Source organism: Mobula birostris, chromosome 2 (assembly GCF_030028105.1).
Source record: "Mobula birostris isolate sMobBir1 chromosome 2, sMobBir1.hap1, whole genome shotgun sequence".
Classification (NCBI taxonomy): Eukaryota; Metazoa; Chordata; class Chondrichthyes; order Myliobatiformes; family Myliobatidae; genus Mobula; species Mobula birostris.
In genome coordinates, this window is record NC_092371.1 from 119,924,535 (window position 1) to 119,942,319 (window position 17,785).

Genomic DNA, 17,785 nt, shown 5'->3' on the forward strand with positions numbered 1-17,785 from the left:
CTGGCCTGCCGAGTTCCTCCAGCATTCTGCGTGTGTTGCTTTGGATTTCCAGCATCTGCAGATTTTCTCATGTTTGTAATTTACTACGTTGTTATTACTTTTTTGCACTATTTATTTATTTTTGTGGTTTATCGTGACTCTTATAGTCTTGTGCAGAACTGCTGCCGCAAAACAAGATATTTCCGGGCACGTTAGTGCTAATAAACCTGCCTTTGTATTCGCGGCGTGTTTTTAAAGGGTGACGCATTATTTGAGGACAATAATATTATGATCGAAGCCATGCTCTTGTTTTAAATTCCTCTGCCGTCCATCTCCGTGAAGTAGGCGGGACACTGTCACTCTGCCGGGAACCTGAGACATCCTTCAGTGGGTCCGGGAGGAGGCAATCCATTCCCGCAGCAGCAAGCTTATGAGTCGACTGTGAGAGGTAAAGGAACTCCCTCGAAAAGTGTTTCGCAGCTCCTCAGTTAGCAGCCTGCAGACCCGACCGACTCGGTCTGAATGCACCTGCCATTGAATGCCGGCAGTTTCTCCGCGCCTGGGGTTGGAAGAAAGCTCGCACCTAACAGAGTAAAGGAGCGGAGGAGATATGGTTCCTGGAGTTCCGTGCTGTCTTCTCCTGTACCTGCTGCTCTCCAGCTTCTGCCCGTCACAGGCTGCACAGGCAAGTCCGCGCCGTTACTGTTGTTGTGAAACAGTTTATCCGCCAGAAGCGTGAGCAAACACGGAACAAGTAATGTACCTCAGAGTCGACATCGGAGAAGCTTCGTGCTTACTGATGGACGTGTCTGCCGGTACAACTTCTTGCCCTGTGTAACTGATCTATTCGCGTGGTTGAACTAATCTTCCAAGCCTTCCAACACCTACTGCTCAGTAGACATTGGAATGTGTTGATTTGATATGCTCATCACCCGAAATTATATACGCAATATTAACCAATTTTTCAACGTTTGGGAAGGGTATAGTGTACACGACTATGAAATTGCCCTCAGTTACAATATAATACCGGACGACAGAAAACGGTCCGGGCATTACCGTGAACACGGTGGTAACACAGTCTCCAGCCTCCCGGTTACAGTGGCAACTGAGGGCGGACACGCCACTTTTCAACCAGGTTCTAGTCCCCTGTTCAGCCAGTGCCTGGTCCTTATCCTACTGGCGCCAGGTCCTCTATCTCATGCGTATTGGTTACCTATTCACCTGCTGCACTGTGTTCTTGCACTTCATGAAGCACTTCTCTTTGCCGAGTGTTTTGGTCCTCAGTGCTCAGCAGTCCTCCGCCATGCCCTGTTCCTCTGCCCACTGCTCCTGTCCACTGGATTTCAACTCAGTTCTGGTCCTTATTCCAGCTGTACTAGTTCCAGTCTCCTGACCGACTGGATTTGGATCCCCTTTTCCAAATGTTCTGGTCCTCCTCATCTTCCAGCTCTGCTTCTCTAGTCCAGTGGAGACTGGAGAATCAGACATTCTCCAAAAGATTTAAGAATTGCAGCTCCTCTTATTCCCATTCATCATTGGTCCCCATTCCATTAGACCACAGGTTCCCAACCTTCCTAATGCTGTGGACCCCTGTCATTAACTGAGGGATCTGTAGACCCCAGGTCGGCAACTCCTGCATTAAACTATTCCATTTCGCTCAGCTTGACCGTCCTTTATCCTATTGCACTGGCCCTCTGTCCCGTGTGTTCCCATCTCCCCTAACACCGGCCTTCTGTCCAGTGTGTCCATCATGATTTTGTCCTCTGTTCCAGTGGGAAATGATTTATTGCACTCGAGGTCCCTCTTGTTCATGGAGCCCTGTTTGTCGTTCATGGGTCTATTCCTTATTGCACTGATTACTTTCTTCCAGTCCAGATAGGTTAGCACGCTATCCCACTGGCTTCTTTCTAACTGCATGCGTGCTCCATAATCAACTGAGCTCTATTCCATGAGGTGCAGATGCATTATTCCATGGGTCCATTCATTGTGGTCTGTTCTCCTCTGGGCTCCAGCTCCTGTTACAATGACCTCTTGTCTGATTTCTACTGGATTCTCTTTGCATCAGATTCAAGATCTCTATTGCAATGGGTTCTGGCCCTTTATTGCACTGGATTACAGAATCAGTTCCACTTTAGTGTGTGGAATTGTGCCTCTATCTCAGCCTTTGATCAGAAAAATGCCGCACATGTATTATCATTTTTAAATTTTATTTAGAGATACACCACAGTAACAGGCCCTACTGGCCCACTGAATCTGGGCTGCCAATTACACCTATGTGACCAATTGCCCTACTAACCTGTACATCTTTGGAATGTGGGGGGAATTCCACACAGTCTTGGGCAGAACATACAAAGTCCTTACAGGCAATGGCAGAATTGAATCCGGGTCTCTGGTGATCTAAAAGCATTACACCAACCGCTACCCGTATTCCGCTGAAACTGGAAATGTGAAATGAAACAGAAAATGCCGTGAAGGCTCTGCAGGCCATGCAGCAGCAGTGGAGAGAAACAAACTGTTTTGAGTTCTTCACACCCGTGCGGGGCGCCGGAGAGCATTGGGCTCCAAGGTTTTTAGAGCACCTGAACTGGTAACTTGTTATTTAACGAAAGTCATCAATCGTTTACAGCTGCTCGTGTTTTTCTTGAACGGCTCGCACATTGTAATGCAGTCTTCTGCTTCAGCTTGTTAAGTTTATTTTGATATGCTCAGAGAATTCGTGTTGCTTGTATTATTTAAGTAGACGCCTGATTAGTGCTAACTGGGGGGTCCTAGTTTTGAGAATGTTACTTCTCGTGGTGTTGTTCGGCCAAGCCACCGATGTTCTTTTGGAATTATTATCAATAAACTCTCATCACCATCTCTACATTAGAGTCCTGCCTTTCCTCTGCACTTGGGTTCCGATATTGTCAACTCACACCGTGACACAGATGACCTGAAACTTTCTGTTCCCCCTCCATAGGTGCTGCATGACCTACTGTGCATTCAAGAATTTTCTGGTTTTGTTTCAACTAGGCACATGACTTATCCCCTGGAAGCCAATCACCATTTCCCCCCTTTTTATGCACCCCATATTTATTTTGTAATTTACTGTATAATAATTTTATCTTAGCACTGTAGTGCTGCCGCAGAAACACAAATTTCATGTCATGTAAGACAATGATGACAAACTATATTCTGCATTTGAATAGCTTAATGATAAGAAGGTATTTGGTAGGTTGATTCTTCCAGCCTAACATCTTGCTTTCAGCACAATTTCCACAAACCCTACATCACTGCTCACATTTTCTCTATCTCAATGTCTGTCTCCTCAGCTTCAGTAGTCGTCATGTTGTCAACTTCCACATTCCATTGAAATTCCTCCATAAACCCTATTGTCATAGAGGCCTGAAGCACAAGAAGAGGCCCTTCTGACCACCACATTCTCACCAACCATTATTTTCATCTGGAATAAATTTCAGATCAAGACCCCATCAATCCAGATGAAGGCCCTTCATCAGTTCATTTTGGGTTTCAACCCAAAATGCCAACTGTCCATTTTCCTCTAAAGATGCTCCCTGACCAGCTGAGTTCTTCCAGCAGTTCTATGTGTCGCTGCAGATTCCAGCATCTTCAGTGCCTTGTGTCTCCTTGGAAAATTCAGTGTTCATACAATTACGTTGCAAGAGAACCAAGCGGAATATGAGATATTTTTCTTTCCATTTGCGTTCCATCTGCTCATCATTCTTCCCCATCCATCTGCTTCCACCCATCACCTGCCATCCCCTGTCCTACCTTCAACACATCTGCCATCCCTGTCCAACCTTCAACACACCTGCCATCCCCTGTCCTACCTTTAACACACCTGCCATCCCCTGTCCAACCTTCAACACACCTGCGATCACCTGTCCTACCTTTAACACACCTGCCATCCCCTGTTCTACCTTCAACACACCTGCCATCCCATGTCCTACCTTCAACACACCTACTACCCCCTGTCCTACCTTCAACACACCTGCCATCCCCTGTCCTACCTTCAACACATCTGCCATCCCTGTCCAACCTTCAACACACCTGCGATCACCTGTCCTACCTTTAACACACCTGCCATCCCCTGTTCTACCTTTAACACACCTGCCATCCCCTGTCCTACCTTCAACACACCTGCAACACCCTGTCCTACCTTCAACACACCTGCAACACCCTGTCCTACCTTCAACACACCTGCCATCCCCTGTTCTACCTTCAATACACCTACCACCCCCTGTCCTACCTTCAACACACCTGCGATCACCTGTCCTACCTTCAACACACCTACCACCCCCTGTCCTACCTTCAACACACCTGCCATCCCATGTCCTACCTTTAACACACCTGCCATCCCCTGTTCTACCTTCAATACACCTGCCACCCCCTGTCCTACCTTCAGCACACCTGCCATTCCCTGTCCTACCTTCAACACACCTGCCATCCCCTGTCCTACCTTCAACACACCTGCCATCACCTGTCCTACCTTCAACACACCTGCCACCCCCTGTCCTACCTTCAACACACCTGCCATCCCCTGTCCTACCTTTAACACACCTGCCACCCCCTGTCCTACCTTCAACACACCTGCCATCACCTGTCCTACCTTCAACACACCTGCCACCCCCTGTCCTACCTTCAACACACCTACCACCCCCTGTCCTACCTTTAACACACCTACCACCCCCTGTCCTACCTTCAACACACCTGCCACCCCCTGTCCTACCTTCAACACACCTGCCATCCCCTGTCCTACCTTCAACACATCTGCCATCCCTGTCCTACCTTCAACACACCTGGCATCCCCTGTCCTACCTTCAACACACCTGCCACCCCCTGTCCTACCTTCAACACACCTACCACCCCCTGTCCTACCTTCAACACACCTACCATCACCTGTCCTACCTTCAACACACCTACCATCCCCTGTCCTACCTTTAACACACCTACCACCCCCTGTCCTACCTTCAACACACCTGCCATCCCTGTCCTACCTTCAACACACCTGTCACCACCTGTCTACCTTCAACACACCTGCCATCCCCTGTCCTACCTTCAACACACCTGCCACCCCCTGTCCTACCTTCAACACACCTGCCATCCCCTGTCCTACCTTCAACACACCTGCCATCCCCTGTCCTACCTTCAACACACCTGCCATTCCCTGTCCTACCTTCAACACACCTGTCACCACCTGTCTACCTTCAACACACCTGGCATCCCTGTCCTACCTTCCCATGCTGCAATGCAGTGGCAACCATACCTCTGCCCTCTCAGTTCTGAGGCAGGACCTTGACCCCATCTGGCAACTTACTCCTTTTGCATTCACAGATTCTATTTGACCCACTGAGTTCTTCTAGTGCTCTGCATTTTTTATAACCTGTTGTTAGTGCTAGTTGAGGGAAAAGTGCACTTTAATAGCAACTTTCATGTCCTTTTCAGAAAGACGTAGAGTTATACAGAACAGAATGAGGCCATTCAACCCACTGTTCGTGCCAGCCAACAAGTATCTACAAATGTGTACTGATCCCATTTTCCCAAATTCAGTCTGCTGCCTTTTATCTTGTGGTGTTTTTATTATCATGAGACCTCAGTGGCTGTTTTCCCAAGATGGGTTAAGCAGTCTGAGTATGCATGAGGTGTCCAAAGCCAGGTACCATGTTCTACTTATTCTGCAGGCTTTTTAAAAGCAATTAATTTGTTTATGATTGCCACATGTACTGAAGTTAAGTGAAAAGCATTGTTTGAATTCCATCCAGACAGATCATTCCATACACTGAGTTGTACAAAAGGGGAGGGGTGGGAAATCGGAATACAGAACATCGAGTTACCATTACAGGGAAAAAGAAGAGCAGTGTAGGCAAATGAATAGAGTGGAAGGAGCCCAACAAGGTAGATTTGGAGATCAGGAGTTCAACTTGATTGCACAAGAGGTTCATTCCAGAGTCTCACAATAGTGAGATCCATCTGTTCCAGAGCCTGTGGGTATATGTTCTCAACCTTTTGTATCTTCTGCCTGGTGGAACAGGGAAGAAGAGAGAATGACCAGGATAGCGGGAGTTCGTGATTACATTAGCTGCTTTCCTGAGGGAGCCGGAAGTGTAGACGGGATAAATGGTTTTCATGGTGGACTGGGCTATATTCACAACTCTGCAATTTCTTACGATCTTGGGCAGAGCAGCCGCTACACCAAGCTGTGCTTCATCCAGATCTGCTGCTTTCTGGTGGTAACTCTAAAAACTGGTGAGGGCCTTTATAGGTGTGCTGAATTTCCTTAGACTTCTGAGCATAAACTTTCACCATCTTCCCTGAACTGACCGGCTTATTGTTTTTTTTCCAATGTACAGGACTGTCTGAGCAGACAAAAGGTGTTAACTGCAATCCGACAAATGCAACAGTTGCTGAAAGGGCAAGAAAACCGTTTTACTGATGGAATCCGCACCATGAAAGCCAAACTCTCGGCCTTGCAGCTCTCTGTGACCAAACCAACTGCAAACCAGCAATCAGGTACACTTCCAGATTTTTGTCTAACATTAATGTTTCAGATCACTGGCAAGGCCAACGTGAAGAGCCCTTGAGAAGCGGAGCCAGCTTCAGGAGCCACGGCAGGCCTGCTGGCAACGGTACACCCATTGTGCTGTTGAGCAAGGAGTTATAGAATCAAATATCACAGAAACAGGCCCTTCGGTCCAACTGGTCCATGTTGCCCATGATTCTCATCTGAGATAGTCCCATTTACCCGTGCTTAGGCCATATCCCTCTAAGCTAGGGTTCACAACCTTTTTTATGCCATGGACTCTACTATTAACTGAAGGGTCCATGGACCCATTGGAAGCTCCTGCTCTAAACCTTTCCTCGGCACCACAGTAGTGTTGTAGTCAGTGCAATGTTATTGTATCTTGGGGTATCAGAATTCAGAGTTTAATTTTGGAGTCTGTACGTCCTCCTTGTGGGATGTATGGGTTTCCTCTGGGTACTCTGCTTTCCTCCACAGTCCAAAGACACACTGCATAGGTTAATTGGTCATTGTAAATTGCCCCGAGATTTGGTTAGGGTTAATCTGTCGACCTGGCTTGAAGGGCTGAAAGGGCCCGCTCCATGCTCGATTGCTAAATTTTAAAAATAGTAAAATCCATGCATTAAAAGTACTTTTTAAGAGTTATGAATGTACCTGTACCTGCCTGAACCACATTCTCCAAACACTCGTTCCATATTCTGACCACCCTCTGGATGCAAAAGGTGCCCACCTGATCCCACCCTCAGGATGTAGAAGTTCCCCTCTCACCTCAAACCTGTGCCCTCTAGTTCTTGTTTCTTCAACCCTGGGGAAAAAGCCTGTGATTTCACTATCTACTCCCGCCCAGTGGTACTGATGCCTATCATCATGAAGTGCTTTGAATGGCTGACAATGACACACTTCACAATCTCCATTCCTGCCACACTGGACACTCGCCAATATGCTTACCGACAGAACCGCTCCAGGACAGGTGGCACTGCACCTGTCTCTCAGCTGGCCCCGACACATACAGAAAACAAGGACACTTACGGCAAAACGCTGATTCTGGATTTTGGCTTAGCACTTAACACTATTGTCCCACAGGCTCTGTTCGACAAACTCCTACTTCTCAGTCTAAATACAGCTTGGTAGGGCAAACGAGAGAGCGAGAAAGAGACAGTCCAGTCCAGAAAATTACTTGCTGTGCCAGAATCCACCAGGGCCTCCTGTGTGCATAGAGCCGTTGGGGTGTGGAAGGGGACAGAGAGAATGAGCCAGGTTATGGTGCTGGAACAAGGGGCTGGAGGTAGCTTACCAGACGGAAGGCCCCTCGTCTCTATCTGGTGTTGCCGTTTTCCCCAGGTGCAGTGGGTGATCAGTGGCTCTGCAGTGAGCACCCACGTTGTTTCTCCACCGATGCACACGCTCCTGAGGTTCTAAGGGAGCTCTCCCTAACTGCGTGAGTGCCGGAGGCTTTGACAAAGAGGATCCTGCTGCCGGAAGTGGTTCTGGGATTTGGCTGATGATTTGGAGGGTAGTTCCATAAGACGCTTTTCAATTCAAGGGCCAGCGTGATGAAGCTTTTGAGGTTGGTGGGCATCTCCTGGGCAGACAGATCATTTTGATTTTGCTCGGAGAGACCGTGATGGCAATGGACAGGCAGCATTTCCACATTCTAGCTGCAGTCAGCAGGAGGGTCCTGAATTCCACAGTGTAATCCAGCACTGAGAGTGAGCCTTGACTGCAGACAATGTATCCACCGCTACACCCCCTTCCGCTTCCAGGATGGTTGAAAAACCAGAGCATCCCAGCAGTGAAATCATATTGATTACAAATAGTGGTTTTTTATTGCCCTAGTTGGCAGCAGCCCAGGTCAGAGCTCGCCCAGTCAGGAGAGAACTAACAAAGGCAATCCTGGCTCGGTCTGTAGAATACAGACATGGTTGTAGCTCTAAGTGTAATGTGCACTGGGACAGGAAGTTGTGGTATTGGATTGGGGATCCAAGGCATTTGAGCACTGGAATCCATGGCTCTGAGGGAGGAGATTGACTGGCATGGGATTGCTCTATCGAGATGGAGAGTTTGATGAGAATGGGGAGCCGACGGTTTTTCTGCTGCTTCTGGATCGCGCGCTCCTGTCGACAGATGATTTCCTTTAGGCAACAGTACTCTGCTGGGTCAATTGTTGGTTCCCCTATCATGTAGCAGAGGCCTAACCCAAAAGCAGAGCAGTGGAGATATTTTTAGCAATAAATGATACCTTACTAATAAGCTGAAAAATAACAAGCCACAAGGGGCCACAAAACAAGAGAGAACAAAAACTAAACACCACAGGCAACAAGGTAACTGAAGGCTAGGAGCAACTGGTTGAGCCTGGTTCGTTTGATGAGTGAACAAAAGACTGTGGCTGAGAGCTGGGTTTAAATAGGCTGCAGGTGACTCCAGTTAGCTGGGTGGAGACTGGGAGGTGCCTGCCTGTGCAGACCTGACAATTTGGTCCACTGAGTCAGTACCAACCATCATCCACCTATTAGTACCAATCTTACAGTTATCCTATTTTATTCTCTCCAAATTCCCATCAACACCTCCCAGCCAAAAAGTGTCTTCAAGATGATATGGGGAAGCTGAATGAGCGGGTGAGACCATGGCAGATGGAACAAAATTTTTTTTAAAAACATAGTGTTGTACACTGTACTGCACATTATAAAAAACTGAATGATATGTTAAATAGTGAGGAACTGGATAGTGTTGATGAACAAAGGGACCTCAGCAACCTCCTATAATATACAAGCCACTGAAATTTTAAACTCTGGTTCGATGAGCAACGTGGAGAATAAATACCGTGTTGCCTTTTCTGGCAAGAGGACTCAGTAGAGAGGAAGATACAATGATTGAATCATGTGGGGAGTCTGAGACTACACTTGCGCGTTGCTTCAGTCTCCTCACCGGAAAACGAGTATACTCAGCACAGAAAGAGTGCAGCAAAGATTAATTAGACTGGTTACATATTTAGCATTTGAGGCAAGACTGAGCAGATGTTCTGCAGAATTTAGAAGAAAGAGAGGAAACTTAGAAGCACAACCAGCTGGATGCAGGGATGATGTTTTTCATGACCAAGGAGTTGAAAACTAGGCCTACAGTCTTAGAATAAAGAGCAGGTCTTTTAGGACCAAGACCAAGATGACAGGGAATTCTCCAAGCCCCAGGGCTATGCTCAATCACTGGGATCAAAACAGATCAATAAATCCCTAGATAGTAGTTGATGGGGTAGTTGTGGACAATGGTGCTAGGCAGAAGATCAGCTGTGAATTTGATAAATACGGGAGCAGGCTCAAAGGGCTGAATGGCCTGCTCCTGTTCCTATTCCTATGTTCGTTCAACCTTGTGTACTCATAGAGCCATGGCTATAAAGCAGAGAAACAAACCCTTCTACTCAACTTGTCCATGCTGGCCAAGGATCCTGTTTGAGCTAATCCCATTTACCTGCGTTTAGCACATACCCTATCCACATATCTGTCCAAATCTCTTAAACCTTGTAATAGGTCTGCCTCTGCACTTCTTCTGGTGCCCCATTCCAGAAACCCAACCTGTGATAAGTTTGCCCCTCAAGTCCCCTTTAAACCTTTTTCATCTATTTTTCCCTTATCCTAGGAAAAGGACTGTGACCATCCAATGTATCTATGCCCCTCATTATTTTATGTACTGACATTCACCCTTCAGTCTCCTACACTCCAAGGAAAATAACCCAACCTCTCCAATTTCTCCTTATAATTCAGAATCAGGTTTATTATCACCGGCATGTGATGTGAAATTTGTTAACTTAGCAGCAGCAGTTCTATGCAATAAGTAATACAGAAGAGAAAAAAATAAAAATAGTAATAATAAATAAGTAAATCAATTACTGATTATATATTGAATAGATTAAAAAACATGCAAACACAGAAGTACTGTGTATTTAAAAAAGTGAGGTAGTGTCCAAGGGTTCAATGTCCATTTAGGAATCGGATGGCAGAGGGGAAAAAGCTGTTCCTGAATCGCTGAGTGTGTGCCTTCAGGCTTCTGTATCTCCTACCTGATGGTAACAGTCAGAAAAGGATGTGCCCTGGGTGCTGTATGTCCTTAATAATGGACGCTGCCTTTCTGAGACACTGCTCCCTGAAGATGTCCTGTGTACTTTCTAGGCTAGTACCCAAGATGGAGCTGACTAAATTTATAACCTTATTCAGCTTCTTTCGGTCCTGTGGAGTAGCCCCTCCTCCCCCATACCAGACAGTGATGCAGTCTGTCAGAATGCTCTCCATAGTACATCTATAGAAGAAATTCAAGCCATCCACTCCAGGCAACATCTTTCTAGATAGTCTCTAGCTTAAAAACACCTTTCCTACAGCTAGGCAACTTGAACTGTACACAATACTTCAAGTTCAGTTTCACCAACGTCAGCTGGAACATGTCATCTCAGTTCTTGTACTCAGTGCCATAACAACGGAAGGCGAGCATGCCAAATGTTTTCCTCACCAACTGAATGCGCTTCAGTGCTAAAGTATCAGCTTAAGATAAAATCTGTGGGTATAGTACATCAACAACATTTTAAATATAACATAGAGTCCTAATCAAATGTTCCTGAATTTTTTGCCTTGGTTTAAAAATGCTCCCAACCAGGACCATCCCTCCCTAATTGCACTCATTTGGACAGAGATTGAGCTAAAAAACTATATAGAAGTTAAAATACTGTTAAAATCCAGGTTGGCCTTAATTCTGATTGAAGGTCATCAACCTGAATCATTACCTATGTTTCACTCTCCATTGATGCTGCCTGGCTTGCCAAGTGATTTTTTAAAATTGCGGAACTGCCTTTTTTCTCATTTTAAATATTAAACAATAGATTGAGTTTATTGCAAGACTGACACCGCTGAAACTAGTGAATGATTTTATCTAGTTTAATCTGTTTAAACTCAGGCAGTGGACAAAATGTTTATTCCTTTGGGACAAGCTCAATTACTTAGAGTTACATTAATAACTTTGGACCAGATTGGCACTCAGAAACTAATTTTCAAGGATTCATTGAAAATTAGTTTAGATTCTGTAACACTGTGCATGATTATGTTAAGAATCAAAAATTTAAAACACAACCTCACCTTGAGGAAAAACATGAACTTTGAATGCAATTTAAACACAGATTGCCATTGCAATCAAAACATAGAAATCAGAATCAGGTTTATTATCACCGGCATGTGACGTAAAATCCGTTAACTTAGCAGCAACAATTCAATGGAATACATAATCTAGCAGAGGAAAAAAATAAAATAAAACATAATAATAAATAAGTAGTTTTAGATGTTTCAGAAAGAACAGGGAGAGAGGCAAAAGAGGTGGGGGTGTGGCACTGTTGATCAAAGATAGTGTCATGTCTGCAGAAAGGGTGGACGTCATGGAGGGATTGTCTACAGAGTCTCTGTGGGTGGGGGTTAGGAACAGGAAGGGGTCAATAACTCTACTGGGTGTTTTTTATAGGCTGCCCAAAAGTAACAGGGATATCAAGGAGCAGATAGAGAAACAGACCCTGGAAAGGTGTAATAATAACAGAGTTGTCGTGGTGGGAGGTTTTAATTTTCCAAATATCGATTGGCACCTCCCTAGAACAAGGGGTTTAGATGGGGTGGAGTTTGTTAGGTGTCTTCAAGAAGGTTTCTTGGCACAATATGTAGATAAGCCTACAAGAGGAGAGACTGTACTTGATTTGGTATTGGGAAGTGAACCTGGTCAAGTGTCAGATCTCTCAGTGGGAGAGTATTTTGGAGATAGTGATCCTTTACCACAGCATTGGAGAGAGAAGTTAGAAAAGCGCTTAATTGGAGTAAGGGGAATTATGAGGCTATCAGCCAGGAACTTGGAAGCTTAAATTGGGAACAGATGTTTTCAGGGAAAAGTACGGAAGAAATGTGGCAAATGTTCAGGGGATATTTGTGTGGAGTTCTGCATAGGTACGTTCCAATGAGACAGGGAAGTTATGGTAGGGTACAGAAACCGTGGTGTACAACGGCTGTAATAAATCTAGTCAAGAAAAGAAAAGCTCATGAAAGTTTCAGAGAGCTAGGGAATGTTAGAGATCTAGAAGATTCTAAGGCTAACAGGAAGGAGCTTAAGGATGAAATCAGGAGAGCCAGAAGGGGCCATGAGTAGGTCTTGGTGGGCAAGATTAAGGAAAACTGCAAGGCATTCTACAAGTATGTGAAGAGCAAGAGGATAAGATGTGAACGAATAGGACCTATCAAGTGTGACAGTGGGAAACTGTATATGGAACCAAAGGAAATAGCAGAGGTACTTAATGAATACTTTACTTCAGTATTCACTATGGAAAAGGATCTTGGTGATTGTAGTGATGACTTGCAGCGGTCTGAAAAGCTTGAGCATGTAGATATTAAGAAAGAGGATGTGCTGGAGCTTTTGGAAAGCATCAAGTTGGATAAGTCGCCAGGACCAGATGAGATGTACCCCAGGCTACTGTGGGAGGTGAGGGAGGAGATTGCTGAGTCTTTGCGATGATCTTTGCATCATCAATAGGGACAGGAGAGGTTCCAGAGGATTGGAAGGTTGCAGATGTTGTTCCCTTATTCAAGAAAGGGAGTAGAGATAGCCCAGGAAATTTTAGACCAATGAGTCTTACTTCAGTGGTTGGTAAGTTGATGGAGAAGATCCTGAGAGGCAGGATTTACGAACATTTGGAGAGGTATAATATGATTAGGAATAGTTAGCGTGGCTTTGTCAAGGGCAGGTCATGCCTTACAAGACTGATTGAATTTTTTGAGGATGTGACTAAATGCGTTGATGAAGGAAGAGCAGTAGATGTAATTTATATGGATTTCAGCAAGGCATTTGATAAGATACCCCATGCAAGCTTTTTGAAAAAGTAAGGAGGTATGGGATCCAAAGGGACATTGCTTTGTGGATCCAGAAATGGCTTGCCCACAGAAGGCAAAGAGTGGTTGTAGATGGGTCATATTCTGCATGGAGGTCGGTGACCAGTGTTGTGCCTCAGGGATCTGTTCTGGGACCCCTTCTCTTTGTGATTTTTATAAATGACCTCGATGAGGAAGTGGAGGGATGGGTTAGTAAGTTTGCTGATAACACAAAGATTCGGGATGTCGTGGATAGTGTGGAGGGCTGTCAGGGGTTGCAGCGGGACATTGATAGGATGCAAAACAGGGCTGAGAAGTGGCAGTTGGAGTTCAACCCAGATAAGTGTGAAGTGGTTCATTTTGGAGGTCAAATATGATGGCAGAATATAGTATTAATGGTAAGACTCTTGGCTGTGTGGAGGATCAGAGGGATGTTGGGGTCCGAGTCCACAGGACACTCAAAGCAGCTGCGCAGGTTGACTCTGTGGTTAAGAAGGCATACAGTGTATTGGCCTTCATCAATCATGGAATTGAATTTAGGAGCCAAGAGGTAATGTTGCAGCTATATAGGACCCTGGTCAGACCCCACTTGGAGTACTGTGCTCAGTTCTGGTCACCTCACTACAGGAAGGATGTGGGAACCATAGAATAGGTGCAGAGGAGATTTACAAGGATGTTGCCTGGATTGGGGGGGTCATGCCTTATGAAAACAGGTTGAGCGAACTCGGCCTTTACTCCTTGGAGCGACGGAGGATGAGAGATGACCTGATAGAGGTGTATAAGATGATGAGAGGCATTGATCATGTGGATAGTCAGAGGCTTTTTCCCAGGGCTGAAATGGTTGCCACAAGAGGGCACAGGTTTAAGATGCTGGGGAGTAGGTACAGAGGAGATGTCAGGGGTAAGTTTTTGACTCAGAGAGTGGTGACTGTGTGGAATGGACTGCCGGCAATGGTGGTGGACATGGATACGATAGGGTTTTTTAAGAGATTTTTGGATAGGTACATGGAGCTTAGGAAAATAGAGGGCTATGGGTAACCCTAGTAATTTCTAAGGTAGGTACATGTTCAGTATAACTTTGTGGGCCAAAAGGCCTGTATTGTGCTGTAGATTTTCTATGTTTTCCAAGTAAATCCATTATGTATATTGAAGAGATTAAAAATGTGCAAAAACAGAAATAGTGTATATAAAAAAGCGAGGTAGTGCCAAAGCTTCAATGTCTATTTAGGAATCGGATGGCAGAGAGGAAGAAGCTGTTCCTGAATCGCTGAGTGTGTGCCTTCAGGCTTCTGTACCTCCTACCTGATGGTAACAGTGAGAAAAGGGCATGCCCTGGGTGCTGGAGGTCCTCAATAATGGCCACTGCCTTTCTGAGACACCACTCCCTAAAGATGTCCTGGGTACTTTGTAAGCTCGTGACCAAAATGGAGCTGACTAGATTTACAACCCTCTGCAGCTTCTTTCAGTCCAGTGCAGTAGCCCCTCCATACCAGACAGTGATGCAGCCTGTCAGAATGCTCTCCATGGTACAACTATAGAAGTTTTTGAGTGGATTTGTTGACACGCCAAATCTCTTCAAACTCCAAGTAAAGTATATGTTGACGATAGGAGCAGAACAGGGCAGGTTAACACTTTGGGTCTATTCTACATTCAACGTGATTGTGGCATAGCAGAACTTGATTGTGTGCTGCAGAGAAATGGTAGAAAGCAGGTGCAAGGCATTAACAGGGAGATGGGAATTCAAATCCCACCATGGTAGCTATGATTAGGCAAATTCAAAAATTTAAATAAAACTAGATTTTATTTGAAAAGAAAGCTAGTCTCAGTAACAAAAACCATGAAACTATGGGATTGTTGTTATAAACCCATCTATTCTACACATGATGTCACTCTCTCGTATCATTGATTCCCAAATGCCTCTTCAATTCAGACAGTTAATGCAACAACTGCCAGCAATTTTGATGACATCCCCTGGAACTATTCTAGTCAACCATTTCCACCTCTTCTCTCAGCCTTTCGCATCCTTCCCAAAACGTAGAGACCCAATTGGATGCAACACACCAATCAATTCAAAAATGGAGGAGGAAGAGCAAGGGCAACATATTCCACCTCATTTTCATCCACAACATTAAAAATAAACGTTCTAGAATGGAGCTGAAATCCAAAATCTGTTCCACGATGTCATCATGGCTGATCCATTTTCCCTGTCAGCCCCAGTCTCCTGCCTTCTCCCCATATCCCTCATGCCCTGACTAATCGAGAACCTGTGGAAGAACATGTTAGATAAAGCAAGAATGCTATGTTCTATAAAAATGGAAGGTTATGTGGGAGAGAAGGTTTGGATTGATCTTCGGTTAAAAGATTGTTGGCAAAGTGCCTCTACTGTGTTGTAATGGTCTATCTTCTCCTAACTATAACGATAATATTCCAGGACATTGGTACTGGGGCTTTCTCCTTCATGTGCCGCTCTTTCTATCTACTTACTAAATGAACACAAAAGGTGCTGAGTTAAGCCATTGACTCTATGCTAGCTCACAGGAAAGCAATCCCATTTCCATTCCTCTCCCCACATCTTAGCTCTCTCTCCACCCCCCCATCCCCCCGTCATGGTGGCTGCTGTCACAGACTCAACCCAGATGCATAGGATGGCAGACTCTGTAACGGTAAGCGCCGGCACAAACTCAATCCGGGTGTGGATGACCGGCAGACTCCCCATGAATTGACGGAAAGGAGAGGTTAGACATAGAAATATCAACAGAGATCGGAGATAAATCATTCTCCCAAACACACAGTATGACTCCGCACCTGAGCTTACTGAGAATCCAATTAGACCGAAAGCACTTGGGCTTAATGGCGATTAGTAGATACAGGTGTAAGAGAAACACTGAAGTACAACGCGTTATAGTAAAGGCCAATTTATACTTGTGCGTCAAATCGACGCTGTAGGTACGGCGTAGCCGCATACCCTATGCCATACCCTAGGCCGTACCCTACGCCGCAGCCTGACGCGGAACCTCCCCAAAAATGTAAGTATGCGTCACGGCGACACAGACCGCAACAACTGTGATTGGTCCACTTGGTAGCATTGCTTTTCCTCCTACGTTGCGATAGCTTGCCATTGGGTGACTGAAGAGCAGGGAAGGAACTCTGGCTGCAATGCTTTCCATAAAGCTTTACAGACCTCCGAAATTATGGAGGACCCTGTGCTTGACACCAGTTTGCAGCTAGCTGCTACAGCCCGTTGACTTCCACAATAGTGATTGCCAGTCTCTGAGTATACTGTGCGTACATTGGTACAAAATAAATGGTTGGAGACGATGAACCAAATCGTCAAACATACCTGCCGACATCCGAAAATATTTGAAATCCATTTTCTCATCTATGTCTCTCAGTGGCCGGACAAGCACAAAAAATTCACCCTCCTTCAGTTTCAGTCGCCGTTGTTTGAAGTTTGAGTTTCTTCATGTTGAGTTTCAACACGAAGAAACTCAACACAGTGGCATAGAAACCCCACCGCCAACTAGTGTTTTGGCGGTGAATTGCAGAGCGACACAGACACACCAACACACAAGTATAAATGCTCACAGTGGCGTAGGCCACTTGCGTAGGCTACTACGCAGAAGTATAAATCAGCCTTTAGCTGCAGGGCTAATGTCACACGTCTGTCAATTCCCCTTTGTTATCTTTTGCTGTTGACTTACAATAAGGAGTAATCGACCTACCACCACAATGTCAGCATGCAGCAGGAATTCCACATGTTTCCGGAGAACGTACAAACTCCATGAAGGTATTATCTGAGGTTGGGATTGAATCCGGGTTGAGGAGTTGGGAGGTAGCAGTCTACAATGAAACTGCCCCCCAGTGGCAACAACGTGATGACTGTTGCCTCGTTGGGCAGGTCTGTAACAAATACACTGACACCTGTGAATGTAAGAGACTGTTTAAATCCACCAGTAGTTATTTGATCATGGAATGGCTATTTTAAAATAACTAATATTTCCCAAACAGGTGTGAAAATATAGAGTTCTGTGAACTGTGAGGTTCTCTCAGCTGTTTGTAAGTGCAATTCCCATTGGCATACACAACAAAATAAACACAGCCCCATAACCTTCAAATGGGTCTGCAATCCACCTTGCATTTCCAAGCTGAATTATAACTCAATGATTTGAGGCAATTCTCAAAACCTGGGAATCACTTTTGTACAGAATCATAGAATTTTTACGTCACGGGAGGCCATTCAGCCATTAAAACCATGACAGCCGCTTGTAGAGCTGCTTACTCACGGCCAAATCCATTTTATTTCCATTGTCCTGCAAGTTGCTTTCTTTCAATTGCCAGTCCAATTCCCTCTTGGAAGCCACTTGATCAGTTTCCAACTCTCTGACAGTGTTCCACATTATAATTTCCCTGC

The 17,785-nt window shown here is 45.3% G+C and overlaps 1 protein-coding gene across 1 annotated transcript in view; it reads left to right on the forward strand.

The window, feature by feature from the left end:
• Positions 1-442: 442 nt before the first annotated feature.
• LOC140209146 (fibulin-7) overlaps positions 443-17,785 on the forward strand; it is a 61,381-nt gene continuing 44,038 nt past the window's right edge. Inside the window, exons 1-2 of the mRNA XM_072277626.1 lie at positions 443-664; positions 6,330-6,489. Of these exons, the coding sequence (XP_072133727.1) occupies positions 590-664; positions 6,330-6,489 (235 nt within the window). The 5' untranslated portion in view covers positions 443-589. The remainder of the gene's footprint in view (positions 665-6,329; positions 6,490-17,785) is intronic.